Raw genomic sequence first — 19,424 nt, forward strand, 5'->3', positions numbered from 1 at the left:
TGGCGTGAATTCTGATGCCACGGTTATAGTAGTGTGTGGTATACGGTGGACGTCGTTGCAATGTATTGTGGCGGAACAGAGTATTTTAGGGATATTTATTTAGTACATTGTCATGGAATACATCGCTTGGAAACGAAGCTGGCTAGGATACTTAGCTTGCACGGCGCTATTTTATATATTTACGTGCCGAGTATGTATGTGGCGTGAATTCTGATGCCACGGTTATAGTAGTGTGTGGTATATGGTGGACGTCGTTGCAATGTATTGTGGCGGAACAGAGTATTTTAGGGATATTTATTTAGTACATTGTCATGGGATACACTGCTCGCTCTGGCTAACTGCTAACGTGCGCGGACTGATGACGACATCAACTCGAGACATTCACAGCAGAAAAACAAGTCTATTAATAGCCCGTCCATCGGCGCCGGGCATAAAAAGTTAATTAAACTTGACAGACATTATATCGACGATAATTATCGATATCGAGTTATATGAAAATTATTTTATAATTTTATCGCGATAACGTTTTTGGCCATATTGCCCAGCCCTAGAGGACGCTGACGTCATTTTCAGAGCATTTGTTTATTATTATCCATGCAAACTGCTCTGATCAATATATCACCCATACTACATAAAGCATTTACTGACGATCACGGAATTATAAACGACCCCCCCCCCCCCCCGTTCATCCGCACATGATAAGTCATAACATTTAGGATCATGTACAGTTGAAATTTTTAATATAGCGTGTATCGCCAACAAACGGCATTTGATAATCTATATATGCGTTTATGCCTATATCTCACGTTCTAGGAATTACTGCAGAAAACAATAAAAACATATTTATATTCTAGACGGTATTTTCGTATGAATCTATGAATGAAAAAGTAAAACGTTCCTACATCCTGAACGATAGATAATCGATGTTGAATGGGCCATAGTAATGTCAATTTAGCAATACAATTTAAAAAGTTATAGCCCTGCAAAGAAGGTAAACATCTCCATAGGCTTAGACTGGTGGCAGTGATCAAACATTGATGAATATAAGCGTGGCAGGGAATGTGTTAAGGGTAGATTTTGTCTTAGAGCATGGCGATAGAACGCCAGCCCTGATTCCAAACTCTAACCTTAACCAACTTCGAAAGAGTCGCCTAAGCTTAACCAGTGATAAACTAGGCGTTAGGTAGTTTGCTGCTGTTCGAGGCGGAAATGGGCGCGTCACGCGATTGGGCGCACATGTCACATGACCAGAAACGTCAGTGGCCAATCAGATCGCACCAGAAACGTCAGTGGCCAATCAGATTTGCAAAACGCAAACGCGGAAACATAAATCCGTTAGGATAAGAATAGACGCGTCCGGGTCGTTGTAAACAGCGACTCCTACAGTTCGGTCGGGGCGCCTGCACAGCAAGGGAAGGATCTAGGAGAGGTAGTGTGACCCTTCCACACGTTACACTCTCCCAGTGAGAGTCCGCGCTGCCAGGGGAAAAGAAGTGGTGGGCTGGGTACACATGTGTCGGAGGAAGCATGTGATAGTCTCCGCCCTCCCAGACCGACGGTAGGGGGTAGAGTGCGCAACGACCAGGAAGGGGATTGGGAATTGGCATAACGACCAACATTGGGAGGGAGGAAAAACGGAAAAAGAAGGGGGGAAAAGATAATTCAAAAAAGAAAAAGAACATATTTGAATCCACAATTCAACCTAGTTTATTGTGTGGCCATAAAGTCTGGGGACCTTTTTAGAAAAATAGTAACTACGAAACATGGGATAAAAACCCAGCAGAATTACTACATCTAGAATTCTGCAAGAACATTCTGCATCAACAGGAGCTCCTCTAACCTGGCGTCCAGGGCTGAGTCCTATCAGACCCAAACTCTTTATGTCATCTGGTCCTATCAGACCCAAACTCTTTATGTCATCTGGTCCTATCAGACCCAAACTCGTTATGTCATCTGGTCCTATCAGACCCAAACTCTTTATGTCATCTGGTCCTATCAGACCCAAACTCGTTATGTCACCTGGTACTATCAGACCCAAACTCTTTATTTCATCTGGTCCTATCAGACCCAAACTCTTTATTTCATCTGGTCCTATCAGACCCAAACTATTTATTTCATCTGGTCCTATCAGACCCAAACTCTTTATGTCATCTGGTCCTATCAGACCCAAACTCTTTATGTCATCTGGTCCTATCAGACCCAAACTCGTTATGTCATCTGGTCCTATCAGACCCAAACTCGTTATGTCACCTGGTCCTATCAGACCCAAACTCGTTATGTCACCTGGTCCTATCAGACCCAAACTCGTTATGTCACCTGGTCCTATCAGACCCAAACTCTTTATGTCACCTGGTCCTATCAGACCCAAACTCTTTATGTCACCTGGTCCTATCAGACCCAAACCTCGTTATGTCATCTGGTCCTATCAGACCCAAACTCTTTATGTCACCTGGTCCTATCAGACCCAAACCTCGTTATGTCATCTGGTCCTATCAGACCCAAACCTCGTTATGTCATCTGGTCCTATCAGACCCAAACTCTTTATGTCACCTGGTCCTATCAGACCCAAACTCTTTATGTCACCTGGTCCTATCAGACCCAAACCTCGTTATGTCATCTGGTCCTATCAGACCCAAACTCGTTATTTCATCTGGTCCTATCAGACCCAAACTCTTTATGTCATCTGGTCCTATCAGACCCAAACTCTTTATGTCATCTGGTCCTATCAGACCCAAACTCTTTATGTCATCTGGTCCTATCAGACCCAAACTCTTTATGTCATCTGGTCCTATCAGACCCAAACCTCGTTATGTCATCTGGTCCTATCAGACCCAAACTCGTTATGTCATCTGGTCCTATCAGACCCAAACTCTTTATGTCACCTGGTCCTATCAGACCCAAACTCTTTATGTCACCTGGTCCTATCAGACCCAAACTCTTTATGTCACCTGGTCCTATCAGACCCAAACCTCGTTATGTCATCTGGTCCTATCAGACCCAAACTCGTTATGTCATCTGGTCCTATCAGACACAAACTCGTTATGTCACCTGGTCCTATCAGACCCAAACTCTTTATGTCATCTGGTCCTATCAGACCCAAACTCGTTATGTCATCTGGTCCTATCAGACCCAAACTCTTTATGTCATCTGGTCCTATCAGACCCAAACTCGTTATGTCACCTGGTCCTATCAGACCCAAACTCGTTATGTCACCTGGTCCTATCAGACACAAACTCGTTATGTCACCTGGTCCTATCAGACCCAAACTCTTTATGTCATCTGGTCCTATCAGACCCAAACTCTTTATGTCACCTGGTCCTATCAGACACAAACTCGTTATCAGACCCAAACTCTTTATGTCATCTGGTCCTATCAGACCCAAACTCTTTATGTCATCTGGTCCTATCAGACCCAAACTCTTTATGTCACCTGGTCCTATCAGACCCAAACTCTTTATGTCACCTGGTCCTATCAGACCCAAACTCTTTATGTCATCTGGTCCTATCAGACCCAAACTCTTTATGTCATCTGGTCCTATCAGACCCAAACTCTTTATGTCATCTGGTCCTATCAGACCCAAACTCTTTATGTCACCTGGTCCTATCAGACCCAAACTCTTTATGTCACCTGGTCCTATCAGACCCAAACTCTTTATGTCACCTGGTCCTATCAGACCCAAACTCTTTATGTCACCTGGTCCTATCAGACCCAAACTCTTTATGTCACCTGGTCCTATCAGACCCAAACTCTTTATGTCACCTGGTCCTATCAGACCCAAACTCTTTATTTCATCTGGTCCTATCAGACCCAAACTCTTTATGTCATCTGGTCCTATCAGACCCAAACTCTTTATTTCATCTGGTCCTATCAGACCCAAACTAGTTATGTCATCTGGTACTATCAGACCCAAACTCTTTATGTCACCTGGTCCTATCAGACCCAAACTCTTTATTTCATCTGGTCCTATCAGACCCAAACTCGTTATGTCATCTGGTCCTATCAGACCCAAACTCGTTATGTCATCTGGTCCTATCAGACCCAAACTCGTTATGTCATCTGGTCCTATCAGACCCAAACCTCGTTATGTCACCTGGTCCTATCAGACCCAAACTCTTTATTTCATCTGGTCCTATCAGACCCAAACTCGTTATGTCACCTGGTCCTATCAGACCCAAACTCGTTATGTCACCTGGTCCTATCAGACCCAAACTCTTTATGTCACCTGGTCCTATCAGACCCAAACTCGTTATGTCATCTGGTCCTATCAGACCCAAACTCTTTATGTCATCTGGTCCTATCAGACCCAAACTCTTTATGTCACCTGGTCCTATCAGACCCAAACTCTTTATGTCATCTGGTCCTATCAGACCCAAACTCGTTATGTCATCTGGTCCTATCAGACCAAAACTCGTTATGTCACCTGGTCCTATCAGACCCAAACTCGTTATGTCACCTGGTCCTATCAGACCCAAACTCGTTATGTCATCTGGTCCTATCAGACCCAAACTCTTTATGTCATCTGGTCCTATCAGACCCAAACTCTTTATGTCACCTGGTCCTATCAGACCCAAACTCTTTATGTCATCTGGTCCTATCAGACCCAAACTCTTTATGTCACCTGGTCCTATCAGACCCAAACTCTTTATGTCACCTGGTCCTATCAGACCCAAACTCGTTATGTCACCTGGTCCTATCAGACCCAAACTCGTTATGTCACCTGGTCCTATCAGACCCAAACTCATTATGTCACCTGGTCCTATCAGACACAAACTCGTTATGTCACCTGGTCCTATCAGACCCAAACTCGTTATGTCACCTGGTCCTATCAGACCCAAACTCTTTATGTCATCTGGTCCTATCAGACCCAAACTCGTTATGTCACCTGGTCCTATCAGACCCAAACTCTTTATGTCATCTGGTCCTATCAGACCCAAACTCTTTATGTCATCTGGTCCTATCAGACCCAAACTCGGTATGTCATCTGGTCCTATCAGACCCAAACTCTTTATGTCATCTGGTCCTATCAGACACAAACTCGTTATGTCACCTGGTCCTATCAGACCCAAACTCTTTATGTCATCTGGTCCTATCAGACCCAAACTCGTTATGTCATCTGGTCCTATCAGACCCAAACTCTTTATGTCATCTGGTCCTATCAGACCCAAACTCTTTATGTCATCTGGTACTATCAGACCCAAACTCTTTATGTCATCTGGTCCTATCAGACCCAAACTCGTTATGTCATCTGGTCCTATCAGACCCAAACTCGTTATGTCATCTGGTCCTATCAGACACAAACTCGTTATGTCACCTGGTCCTATCAGACCCAAACTCTTTATGTCACCTGGTCCTATCAGACCCAAACCTCGTTATGTCATCTGGTCCTATCAGACCCAAACTCTTTATGTCACCTGGTCCTATCAGACCCAAACCTCGTTATGTCATCTGGTCCTATCAGACCCAAACCTCGTTATGTCATCTGGTCCTATCAGACCCAAACTCTTTATGTCACCTGGTCCTATCAGACCCAAACTCTTTATGTCACCTGGTCCTATCAGACCCAAACCTCGTTATGTCATCTGGTCCTATCAGACCCAAACTCGTTATTTCATCTGGTCCTATCAGACCCAAACTCTTTATGTCATCTGGTCCTATCAGACCCAAACTCTTTATGTCATCTGGTCCTATCAGACCCAAACTCTTTATGTCATCTGGTCCTATCAGACCCAAACTCTTTATGTCATCTGGTCCTATCAGACCCAAACTCGTTATGTCACCTGGTCCTATCAGACCCAAACTCGTTATGTCATCTGGTCCTATCAGACCCAAACTCTTTATGTCATCTGGTCCTATCAGACCCAAACTCTTTATGTCACCTGGTCCTATCAGACCCAAACTCTTTATGTCATCTGGTCCTATCAGACCCAAACTCTTTATGTCATCTGGTCCTATCAGACCCAAACTCTTTATGTCACCTGGTCCTATCAGACCCAAACTCTTTATGTCACCTGGTCCTATCAGACCCAAACTCTTTATGTCACCTGGTCCTATCAGACCCAAACTCGTTATGTCACCTGGTCCTATCAGACCCAAACTCTTTATGTCATCTGGTCCTATCAGACCCAAACTCGTTATGTCACCTGGTCCTATCAGACCCAAACTCTTTATGTCATCTGGTCCTATCAGACCCAAACTCTTTATGTCATCTGGTCCTATCAGACCCAAACTCGGTATGTCATCTGGTCCTATCAGACCCAAACTCTTTATGTCATCTGGTCCTATCAGACCCAAACTCTTTATGTCATCTGGTCCTATCAGACCCAAACTCGTTATGTCACCTGGTCCTATCAGACCCAAACTCTTTATGTCATCTGGTCCTATCAGACCCAAACTCTTTATGTCATCTGGTCCTATCAGACCCAAACTCTTTATGTCATCTGGTCCTATCAGACCCAAACTCTTTATGTCATCTGGTCCTATCAGACCCAAACTCGTTATGTCATCTGGTCCTATCAGACCCAAACTCGTTATGTCATCTGGTCCTATCAGACACAAACTCGTTATGTCATCTGGTCCTATCAGACCCAAACTCGTTATGTCATCTGGTCCTATCAGACACAAACTCTTTATTTCATTTAACCCTATCAGACCCAAACTCTTTCCACCACAGAGTGTTCCTGAGCTACAGATCCTAACAGAAAGTGACCTCTTACATCAAATGGCCTTAAAGAACAAGGTGGAAATAAATGTCACTCAATGTTAAAACTAATTGAAAGGAAAAGCAACTAAATATCTATATTTGACTAATTAAACAACACAGCAAATTAAAATGTTATAATTTACAAAGAGGATACCAACTCACAAGTTTTCTTGTTAAAATCAAAGACGCTAAAAAAGACACATCCTAATAAAATACAGGGTCAGTGACCAGAATCTGGCCGTTGAGCTGGAGCTCCATAGAAAGACATGGTCAGCTAACGAACATAGCTCCCACTGTCAATCAAGATATATAGAAACAAAGTAATTTCCCGTTTTGTGAAAAGTACAAGATGGTCAGAGATATCCAAGCATTGTGGTGAAGATTCCAACAATGTCTTTGTTTAAAGAAAGAGCGAAGCAACATGTTCTGTTGGGAAGGAATATAAACACTGGAGCAAGCAGCTCCATTTATGACTAATGTCATCAGATGTGTAAAGAAATGTAAATATTCAAAAGATATGATCTGTAAAATGAAAACCACCCTGTTCCATTCTATCATGTCTACTCACTTTTTATGAGTAATATTACTACTGCACTATTAACTTTTTATTTTATTAATATTACTACACTATTAACTTTTTACATTATTAATATAACTTCTACACTATTTACTTTTTATATTAGCAATATTACTACTACACTATTTACTTTTTATAATAGTAATATTACTACTACACTATTTACTTTTTACATTAGTAATATTACTACTTCACTATTTACTTTTTATATTAGTAATATTACTACTAAACGATTTACTTTTATATTAGTAATATTACTACTACACTATTTTACAAAAAAAATTCTTGCTATATTATGGACAACCTTTCTGTCCTATATTATCAAATAAATTGCATTGTACTGTTATTTAACAGTTTTGTATTATATTGTTGTTGATATGATTGATGATATTTCATAAAATGTGTTAATTTGTTTGAAATATTACCTCAGTTGCTGCACTGCATTGCTTTGGCAACATAGGTTTTCTGTCATGACAATGAAGAAATATTCAATTGAATTGAGAGAGAGAGACAGAGAGAAGGAGGGAAGATAAGCCTCTCTCTGTCAGCCACGAGGAAGACAGAGTGGAATTGTCAAGATGTCCCCAACACACACACACACTCTCTCTGAGTCACCTGGAAACAAAACCCTTTATTGAGGACCCGGCAGCCATCTTTGATTAGATGGAATGACTCAGCAGAGATATAACACAGCGGTGTGTGTGTGTGTCTGTGTGTAATGGCATGATGAATGGAAGCACTTGAGAGTAGGGATATACAATGTAAGCCGTGTGTGTGTGTGTGTGTGTGTGTGTGTGTGTGTGTGTGTGTGTGTGTGTGTGTGTGTGTGTGTGTGTGTGAACAGTATGTGAGCCTATCTCTCTTATGTGTGTGTGTATATACTGTATATGTTTGTGTGTATGTATGAACAGTATGTATGTATGTGAGCCTATCTCTCTTATGTGTGTGTGTGTGTATATACTGTATTATGTTTGTGTGTATGTATGAACAGTATGTATGTATGTGAGCCTATCTCTCTTATGTGTGTGTGTATATACTGTATATGTTTGTGTGTATGTATGAACAGTATGTATGTATGTGAGCCTATCTCTCTTATGTGTGTGTGTGTATATACTGTATTATGTTTGTGTGTATGTATGAACAGTATATATGTATGTGAGCCTATCTCTCTTATGTGTGTGTGTGTGTGTGTGTGTGTGTGTATATATGTTTGTGTGTATGTATGAACAGTATGTATGTATGCATGTATGTGAGCCTATCTCTCTTATGCGTGTGTGTGTGTGTGTGTGTGTGTGTGTGTGTGTGTGTGTGTTCTCTCTCACCTCATGGTCTGGTATCTCAGAGGACAGTGTTTTCCCCAGTACCTCCCCAGTCAAGTACGTCCAGCAGCGAGCTGTATTAGCTAAGTGATATCCTCCTAGAGAGAGAGAGAGAGAGAGAGAGAGAGAGAGAGGGGAGAGAGATGGACAGACACACACACACACACACAGAGTGAGAGAGACAGACAGAGATAGACACACACACACACACACACAGTGAGAGAGACAGACAGAGATAGACACACACACACACACAGAGTGAGAGAGACAGACAGATAGACACACACACACACACACAGAGTGAGAGAGAGAGAGACAGACACACACACACAGAATGAGAGAGACAGACACACACAGACAGACAGTGAGGGACAGAAAGAGACACAGCGAGATAGACAGAGAAAGGGATAGACAGACAAGGTTGAGAGAATATTAGTTATTATTAGATTCATAGTGTTCTCATGACGCGTCTCGTCTACTAATATGACCACAATCACCTGTTGTTTGCCGACCAAGATGTCTGTGATGAATTATGAACACTATGAATTAACATGCTAATAAAGCAATGACCGGGAGCTCCAGTAGCTCACCACGTACCGCGAGTGCTATTTCAGCGCCGTGGACAACCGTGCTCGTCACGGATCTGGGGCTGAGCGAGTTCGAATCCCGGACTGCAGCCGTGCCTTTCCCAGAGTGTCTTCCCCCCCATCTGAACCCTTTCAGCCTGCTTCTGTCGGTCGAACTTGACCAAGTATAAATGCGATAAACGTATAAAAGAGCCAGGGAAATGGCCAAAGTTTAAAAAAATAAATAAAGCAATGACCTGAATCGAGACACACACACTCCCTTCTTTCTCTATGTCTCTCCCGCGCGCGCACACACACACACAATCAAAATGTACATGTAACATCAATTCTTTTTATCTGGTTTTTCTACCCAGGTGGGCACGCTCCCATTGTGTCTTCCTTCCACACTAATAGTAACAAATAATCATTTGAATTTGGGTCAAACACAAAAGTTCACAAAAACATTCTCAAACTTGAATACCATCAATACCCCCTATGGCCAATAGGAGGCAATAAGAATTATGAACCTCAAAACAGTTCACAACATGGCAACTAGTGGGGACTATGACCACTGGGGACACAGACTGATAGGGGTCTGACTGTTTATATACACACTGTGTTCTATTCACTGATAGGGGTCCGACTGTTTATATACACACTGTGTTCTATTCACTGATAGGGGTCCGACTGTTTATATACACACTGTGTTCTATTCACTGATAGGGGTCTGACTGTCTATACACACTGTGTTCTATTCACTGATAGGGGTCTGACTGTCTAGCTAGCTGTGTTCTATTCACTGGTAGGGGTCTGACTGTCTATACACACTGTGTTCTATTCACTGATAGGGGTCTGACTGTCTAGCTAGCTGTGTTCTATTCACTGGTAATATACACCACACAATCATACACACATAATTCCTTTTGGTCCATTAGTCAACTAATCAGCCGTGTACTCTAATTTCTACTTACAGTTGAGAGATCAAATAAAAAAACAAGGACATGAGAAAGGTGTGAATAGAGGAGAGAGAGGAGGAAGAGAGAGAGAGGAGAGAGATGAGGAAGAGATGGAGGAGGCAGAGCAAAGGGGAAGAGGTGGTGAGAGATGAGGAGATAGATGACGACTTCTTCATCACCCGTAACTTGGATTTCTTGTGCATCACAGAGACTTGGCAGAGTGTTGGCGAGTCAAGCTCTTTTTCTGAACTTTTGCCGCCTGCGTGCACGTATTTTAACGCTCCACGGACCACTGGCCGAGGAGGGGGGGGGAATTGCAACCGTGTACAAGCAAAACTTTGACTGTAAACAACTGTCATCGGTCTCATTCTCCAGCTTCGAGCTGAACATGTTTGAACTGGGTCGCTATCACCCTGTACTGTGCGTGGTGATATACCGACCCCCAAAATACAATAAGCACTTCACCACTGACTTCTCTGATTTCTTGGCTGAAATAATGCCTAAATATGACTGAGTCTTAATCCTGGGTGACATGAACATACACGTGTGCTGTCCTTCTAAGCCGTTGGCTAGAGACTTTTTGACTGGTCCCACACAAGAGCACGGGCACACACTTGATCTTGTCCTATCATAATCTACCTGTTTCTAATATTGAAGTCTGTGATGCTTTTTTCTCTGATCACATGCCTGTTTTATTTGATGTAGCTCTCCCATGCTGTATTGACAAACCATCTGCACCATCTGTGCAGAGTGGAGACGGAGTGCGCCAAGGTTGGCCGAGGTCATAATGTATAACATCCTCCCGGATCATCCACCTCTAAGGACAACAGGAGGCTCTGCTCTAAAGGAAGTCGGTGATTTCAAGTACCTGGGCTCGTGGGTCAACTCGTCCGAGCAAAACCTTAAAGTGAGGAAGGCACTTGCGTGGAGGGCTCTGAACGGCATGACCAGTGTGTGGAAATCCAACCTCCCCCGTCAAATCAAGCTCAGCTTCTTTCATGCAACAGTTGAGTCTGTCCTTTTGTATGGCAGTGAATGCTGGACCTTGAAGCCCACCTTGCAGAAGTCCTTGGATGGGTGCTACACCAGAATGATGCGTGTGGTGCCCAACATCAACAGGGATGAGCATGTCACTAATGCAAACTTGTATGGGGGGGAGGGGGGGTGCTAAAGGTGAGCGATAAAGTGGCAGTCAGGAGAATGAGGTTGGCAGGTCACTGCCAGAGACACCATGAGATGCCAACCAGCAAACTTGTGCTGTGGGAACCAACACACGGGCATCGATCACGAGGACGTCCCACATTAACCTACGTGGACGTACTCAGGAGAGATGCGGGAACAGAAAGCACCGGCGAGCTAGCCAGATGCATGGAGGATCGGGATGACTGGAAGCACCGATGGAGGGCCCGTCCGAGGACGACCTAGATAGATGGATGCACCGGCCCGCCAATGCCGTATGTTTAACCCTTCCACTGCTGTACCTTTCTTGTCTGCTTTTACTAGCGCTACTGTAACTAGCTCAGCTAGCCCTGTGTGTGTTAACACGGAGGAATTAACCAGGTTTGACTCCACCTGTTTGGAGATCCTTGATACCGTCGCTCCTCTAAAAACCAGGCGCTCCAAACCTAAACCTGAGCCCTGGTTGAACGACAGCACACGTGAAGCCAGACGAGAGTGCAGGACGGCTGAACGACAGTGGAAAAAGGACAAGCTGCAGGTGTCTTTCGACATTCTGAGGGATAGCTGGTGTAGATATCAGCAAACTGTTAAGGCTAGCACGTCCACCCCTACATGTGACCATTCTACTACTACTGCCACCTGCCCTGCCACCTTTAGACAGTTTGAGCCTGTGTCCCTTGCTCAGCTAGAGGACATTATGACCCATATGAAGCCCTCAGGCTCCCCCCTAGACGTCCTCCCCCCTCACCTTATCAAAGAGGTCAGCAGGGTCATAGGACCAAATGTCCTAACAATCATGAACAACAGCCTTGCAGGTGATATACCTGTACATTTTAAACATGCTGTGGTGCAACCGCTTATTAAAAAGCCTAGCCTGGACGCCTCTGTCCTCTCTAAGTTCAGGCCTATCTCCAAGCTCCCGTTTTTATCAAATTTTGGGAAAGATTGTACTTGTCCAATGAATGTCTTTCCTTGACACACATGGCATTCTGGAGGTTTTCCAATCCGGTTTTAGAGCAATGCACAGTACCGAGACTGCACTCTTAAGAGTTTTTAATGATATCCTTCTGGCCACTGACTCTGGTGACTCCCTTAGATCTCACTGCTGCCTTCGACACAGTGGATCACAATATTCTGCTCTCCCGTTTGGAGCACTGGGTTGGCATTAAATGCTCAGCCCTGGCGTTTTTTTTAGATCATACTTGTCTGAGAGAAGTTTTTGTGTTAGCCTGGGCGACGCTGTATCCTCCACAGCACCTCTCCCCTGCAGGGTTCCCCAGGGCTCAATTCTCGGGCCAATTTTATTTGTGTTGTATCTGCTCCTCTTAGGGCCTATACTCCGAAAGCATGGCGTCTCCTTTCACTGCTACGCAGATGACCGCCAGATTTACATGCCATTAAAAAGAAACAATAGCAACCCGGTAAAACCATTATTAGCATGCCTTGATGATAAGGCATGGCTGGCATCAAATTGTCTGTCTCAATGACAGTAAAACAGAGGTCATGGTGTTTGGTCCCAGCAATGGGCATGTGTCTCCTCCTGATGACTTGGGCCCCCTTGGGCTTTTTGTGAAGCCAACTGTCACCAACCTAGGGGTGAAGTTTGATTGTGACCTAAAATTGGACAAGCAGATCAACGCTGTGGTGGGAAAGAGTTTTTTCCAACTCAGGAGGCTGTCCAAGGTCAAACCTTTTTTATCACGTTCCGTTTTTGAAACCGTTATCCATGCTTTTATGACCTCTCGCCTTGATTACTGCAATGCCCTATATGTTGGCGTCAGTCAGGCCTCCCTCTCTCGTTTGCAGCTGGTTCAGAATGCCGCTGCCCATCTGCTGACGGGAACACGAAAGCGGGAGCACATTTCCCCTGTGCTGGCTGCCCTCCACTGGCTTCCTGTGCGTTTTAGAATTGATTTTAAGGTTTTACTGTTTGCTTTTAAATGTTTGAACGGCTTGGCACCGGGGTACCTCTAGGACCTGCTGGAACCCTATGTTCCCCCAAGGTCCCTCAGGTCCTCTGACCAGCTCCTCTTGGCCATTCCAAATAGTTTATTTTCGGTCTTTGTTTACAGATCAATCAAAAACACACTTGTGTGGACTTCAAAAGAAAAGAAAAAATTTAAATAAAGAAAAATCACAAATGTACATATATCAGATTTTTTTCCCCCACCCCCAGAGGAGAGGGTGGAGAAAGAAGGAAGAGAGGAGGAGAGAGGAGGAAGAAGAGAGGAGGAAGTATCTGGGACAGGGGGAGAGGGAGGGAGAGAGAGAGAGAGAGAGAGGGAAGGAGAGAGAGAGAGAGAGGGAAGGAGAGAGAGAGAGGGAAGGAGAGAGAGAGAGGGAGAGAGAGAGAGAGAGAGGGGTTGTAGTTGAGTAAAATAGCTTCATTGTGTTGTATAATTAGCTGCTATCATCTGGTGGAGGGCTGAGCACTCTGGAACGGTGTGTGTGTGTGTGTGTGTGCGCGCGCATTTGGACGTGTGTGTGATTGTACGCAATCAAGTGAATGAATAAGACAGAGTTTTCCCTTGTGTGGTGCTCTCAAAAGGAAAGCAAGCCCTCCTCCACACATTTTAATACTTTATTTGGATCCACAAATTATATTACATAAACAGGGAATCAAATGTATCGGGGCCAAGCAGCACTGAACACTTAAGGGTACACATAGCACCTCCTTCTCCACGTGGCTAAGCTGCCAATAATAGCTGAGACAGAGCAATATTTGGCAATTTGTTTGGCTTTTCTTTTAGACATGGCAGCAATTCTCAGACCGGCCATGGTGCATTTGTATACATGGCCAAGACTTCCGAATAAAGTACACTATATCTACACCTGTACCCAAGGTCGGCCATCACACTGAGCAGTGGTTGGTATTTGATATACTTGTCCCGGAAGGCCTGGTCCATGTACAGATCAAAGGTACAGCCTACTTCTATGACCAGCAGCTCCCTGTGGCTGGTGTCAACAAAAACAACATCCGGTGTATTTGGTAGGTTAGCAAAGACATTGTTGGTAAGGCCAAACCACTCTGGTTGCACTCTGGCATGTTTGTGCATTGCTGCACTAGATGGTGATATGTTCTGCACCGCATCAGACACAATGTCCACAATACGGTCATGACGAGCGATGTACAGGTGTTTGTATGCATTACATCCGTTTGTTATGTGTGCAATGTGTAGTGATATGCAGTAGGTACCATATAGTGCCGGGGTGCGACCCGGACGATATATAAGAGTGCACCAGTATGTATGAGCGTCTATGTCAACCAAGTAAACTTGAGTCCAGTCTGCAACTCATTCGTCTTCATTGTCTCGATAACACTTCATGGTGACAGCGGTAACAGTAGTGGATTGCTACAAGCAGGACGGGAGATTGTCCGAGGATAATTCTGCATCGGCACGTAGGAAACCAGTCACTCCGTCAGCGCTAAATCAGCGCTAATGAAGCAATCTGACAGCTGACAACTGACAGCAGCAGTCCACACGCTGGAAGTGCAACCCGAACGAGAAGACGTCATGGCATCACATTTGCCAACAATGAATTGGGCCGACCCGGATCAGGGTGGGGCTATTTCATTGTTTAAACAAAACATTTCTCTACCTAGAAGATGAGGAAATAGTTGGCGATGCTAAACAGGCACGGAAAATATGTCGTGGCATTGGAGATGAAGGACTGAAACGGCTGAATGCTAGTGGACTCAGTGAGGCTGACAAGAAAAAGCCAGCCAAACTATGGGAATTCTATGAAGGTCAGTTAAAATTGAATGTTAACTTTAGAATCCATAGGCTCCAATTAATGCAATACAGACAAAAAACAGATGAAAGCATTGATGATTGTGACCAGAGCCAGAACATTAGCTAAAAAATGCCAGTTTGTTGATGAAGAGCTCAATGAACGTTTAATGGAGCTGATCATTGCCAGCACACCCCACGGTGCTCTGAGGAATGACCTGTACAGCAAACCCAAAGGCCATCCTCTACAGGAGGTACTACAAGAGGGGTGGAAATGAGCATGAAATGAACAGTTACACCAACTGGGTATGTGTCACATGGTGAGAAAATCCATGCAGTGGACAGAGGGCGAATATGCCAAAACTGTGGCAGGAGCCATAAACCCAGTCAATGTCCTGCATTCAACGATGAATGCTCTGCCTGTGGTACCAGAGGCCACTGGGCGAAGTGCTGCAGGAAAAGCAGGCGGCAGGGACAACAACGCTTCGGTCAAAGCCAAAGAGGCAAGTCTCCCACCACCACAAAGACAGGACAGACAACAGGCCTCCAGGAGTTACCACAGACAGCGGGGTGAGTCCCATATCAATGCTATAGACAGCACAGAGGCTGATGAAGAAGGGGAGTAGAGTACCAAACGAAATTCTACTCAATCACCATCAGTGAGAAGTGCATGCACAGCATTGAGAGCAAGCCACCCAGAGAAGAGGCATACACAACACTGAACTGAACCTGACCTACCAGGCCACAGACATACACTCCGTCTAAAAATAGACACAGGGGCATCAGGCAATACTCTTCCACTACGCACCTTCAAACAGATGTATGGCAAGGATGCGTGTGCGCAGGAAATGCTGAGGAAAAATTACAGGAGGCTATCGGTATACAGTGGTCATCAGATTCCCTGTATGGGTACTATCGACATTCCATGCCAGTACAAGGACTCACAATGGATCAATGCCAGGTTCTATGTTGTGGATGTACCAGGTCCAGCTGTAGTCGGACTGCCAACCAGTGAGCTGTTAAACCTGGTAACTGTCAATGTTGATACAGTAAACAAGAAGGTTAACAACAGCCAGAGACCACTGAAGAGGATATCAAACATTGCAGAGCTAAAGAAAGCTTACCCAGACCAGTTTGATAAATTGGGCAATTTTAGTGGAACCGCTAAGCTATTTTTGAAAAAAGATGCTGAACCTTTCATTGACCCACCACGGAAATGCAGTAGCCACATCAAAGACAAGCTCAAATCAGAGCTGGATAAAATGGTGGAGCAAGAGGTGATAAGAAAGGTGGAAGAACACACAGACTGGTGCTCCAGTCTGACGTACGGCACGAAGAGAGACGCCTCCCTTAGGCTATGCCTAGATCCTCAAAAACTGAATGCCAGCCTTAGGAGATGTCCACACAAAATTCCAACTGTGGAGGAATTGAACCCAGAATTTGCTAATGCCAAAATATTTAGCAAGCTTGATGCAAAAGCAGGGTATTGGTCTATACACCTGGATAAAGACTCACAACTTCTAACAACATTCCGGACTCCATTTGGCCGGTACTGCTGGAAGCGCTTACCCTTCGGTCTGAGTGTGTCTCAAGACTTCTTCCAGGCCAAGATGGACCAGATCCTAGAGGAGCTCCAAGGTGTGGTCAGCATAGCTGATGACATAGCAGTATATGGAGCAAACGAGGAAGAGCATGACAACAACCTGACCAACCTGATGGAACGAGCAGCCGAGGCAGGTGTTGTTTTCAACAGCGACAAGTGCACCATAAAACAAAGCAGCATTTCCTTCTTCGGCAACCTGTACACAGGCAAAGGCATCATGCCAGACCCAGATAAGATCAGGGACATACAACACATGCCAACACCCCAAAACAAAGAGGATCTGCACAGGTTCATGGGAATGCTAACATACCTGTCCCCCTATATACCAAAGTTTGCAGATAAGGCTCACACCTTGAGGGGGCTGCTAAAAATCGAAGCTCCATGGATATGGGACACTGACCACCAGAAATGCTTCGAGGACCTGAAGTCAACAGTCACCGAGCATGCATGTCTGAAGTACTATGACCCAAACACCCCTTTAACCCTTGAAGTGGATGCATCACAGAAAGGATTGGGCATTGCTTTGGTGCAGAACAACAGACCCATCGCCTTTGGCTCAAAGACACTGACTGACTGCCAGTCAAGATACAGCAATATAGAGCGAGAGATGCTAGCCATTGTATATGGGATGCAGCGATACCACACGTAGCTGTATGGGAAATCATTTCTCGTGGTAACAGACCACAAACCACTTGCTGCACCACCACGACTCCAGCGCATGTTGATAAAGACACAAGGGTACAATTATGAAGTCATGTACCGACCCGGTACTCAAATGATCCTGGCAGACACCCTCAGCCGGTTGCCAAACCCAGAAAACCATGGGGACATAGAGTTAGATGAGCGCATTGATGGAGTTGATATGGAGATCGAGGATCTGAAGCAACATACCATTGCATTAATAAACTTCTCCCCTGAGAAACAGGACGCTCTCCGTACAGAAACAGTGAAGGATCTCAAACTTAATGCCCTCAAAGAAGTCATTCACCTAGGATGGCCAGAGCACATCAAAGACCTGCCGAAGGACCTGCGTGCTTACTGGTCCTTCAGAGATGAGCTCGCAATGGAATCAGGAGTCATATTCAAAAGGTAGACAGGTACTCATCCCAGACTCCATGACTGATGACATCCTGAAACAGTTACATGTGGGCCACCAAGGGATTGAGAAAACGCGTCGCCTTGCCAGAGACAGTGTCTATTGGATCAAAATGAATGATGACATCGAAAGGGTGTGCAGATCCTGCAGAGTGTGTGTGGAACATCAAGATGCAAACCCAAAAGAACCTCTCCACCGACACCACATACCATCCAAACCATGGCAGTCTATTGCTTCTGACCTATTCAAGGTCAAAGGTCGCCAGTTCCTTCTGACTGTGGACAGGTATTGCAAATATCCACTGGTGGATGAAATGCCTAATGTGTCTAGCCATGCAGTCGCACAAGAAATGCAGATGTACCTGTCGCTGTTTGGCCGAGTAGACGAGATCCTAACAGATAATGGGCCACAGTACACAGGGCAGGCCTTCCAAAGGTTTGTAACAGACTGGGGAGTCAAACACATCACAAGCTCTCCTCATTACCCAAAGAGCAATGGGTTCATTGAAAGGCACGTGAGACACTGGGGGGTGCTCCAGTAGCACACCATGTTACCGCGCTCGCGCGGGACTCCGTGCTGCGTCACGGATCTGGTTGACTCCGAGTTCGATTCCCGGACTCGCCGTCATTTGCCGAATGTCTCCCCCTGCTCTCTCTCCCGTTTCACCCTACAACTGTCGGTCATGCTTGACCAGAAAAGCGATAAACGCTAAAAAATAAAGTTTAAAAAAAAAAAAAAAAAAAAAAAAAGGCACGTGAGACACATCAAATAAATTGTGACCAAAACCCTGGAACAAGGAGGCAATCTACAGATGGCATTACTACAAGTCAGAGCGACGCCCATCGACAGTAAACTGCCATCACCAGCAGAATTGATGTTTGGGAGACCTGTCACCACCCTGCTGCCAAGTCAGGCAGAGCCAGGCAGGGAGGAGCATAGGGTTCACATGGAACAAAGAACAGCGGACCTAAAAGAGCATCACGACCGCAGCTGCCGCAGAGAATTACCCCCACTCTGCCCCGGACAGCATGTGACTGTGCTGAACAAGGATAGAGGAACATGGCATCCAGCTATCATTGTTCAAAAATGCAATGAGCCAAGAAGCTATGTTGTACAAACACCAAATGGCAACCAGGTCAGGCGGTGCAGGAGCCACCTGCGTGAGCTATACATCCCACAGATGCAGAGAAGTCCAACACAGACACACTTTGCTGTGCCACAGCTTCATGAGGACACCCACGAGGGCCCACCGGAAACACCTACGATGCAGAGTGACCCACCGGAAACACCTACAATGTCACCCTGTACCACACAGGTGCCCGATAGCCCAGGCCCAAGACGCACAAGATGTGGGAGGGTTGTGAACAGACCAGATTTTTACAAAGACTATGTGACATGAGCACACATTATTGCACAAAAGATGCCCACTAGGGTCAGAACGACACCAGGAGCACAAGGCTGGGTCATCATGGGGACTCTGTTGCTTTGTTATCATTATGGTCTTGGAGGTTGAATGTAAAACTAAATAAGGGGGAGGATTTGCACTTGGTGATGTGATTCAGTGGACTATTGACACTGTTGTTTTAGGTTTGATAAGGGAGGTTCGGCATTCTGGGAAAGTATATGGGCCGATGCTGCTAAACAGGGGGGGATGTAGTGATATGCAGTAGGTACCATATAGTGCCGGGGTGCGACCC

The 19,424-nt window shown here is 45.1% G+C and overlaps 1 protein-coding gene across 1 annotated transcript in view; it reads right to left on the reverse strand.

Annotated features, from left to right (window-relative positions):
- The window catches only part of hdac8 (histone deacetylase 8), a 111,961-nt gene that overhangs the window by 50,904 nt on the left and 41,633 nt on the right, over positions 1–19,424 (reverse strand). Inside the window, exon 9 of the mRNA XM_084312086.1 lies at positions 8,600–8,694. Within this exon, the coding sequence (XP_084168212.1) occupies positions 8,600–8,694 (95 nt within the window). The remainder of the gene's footprint in view (positions 1–8,599; positions 8,695–19,424) is intronic.

Source organism: Notolepis coatsorum (genome assembly GCF_963971535.1).
Source record: "Notolepis coatsorum genome assembly, chromosome: 4".
NCBI classification, from domain to species: Eukaryota; Metazoa; Chordata; class Actinopteri; order Aulopiformes; family Paralepididae; genus Notolepis; species Notolepis coatsorum.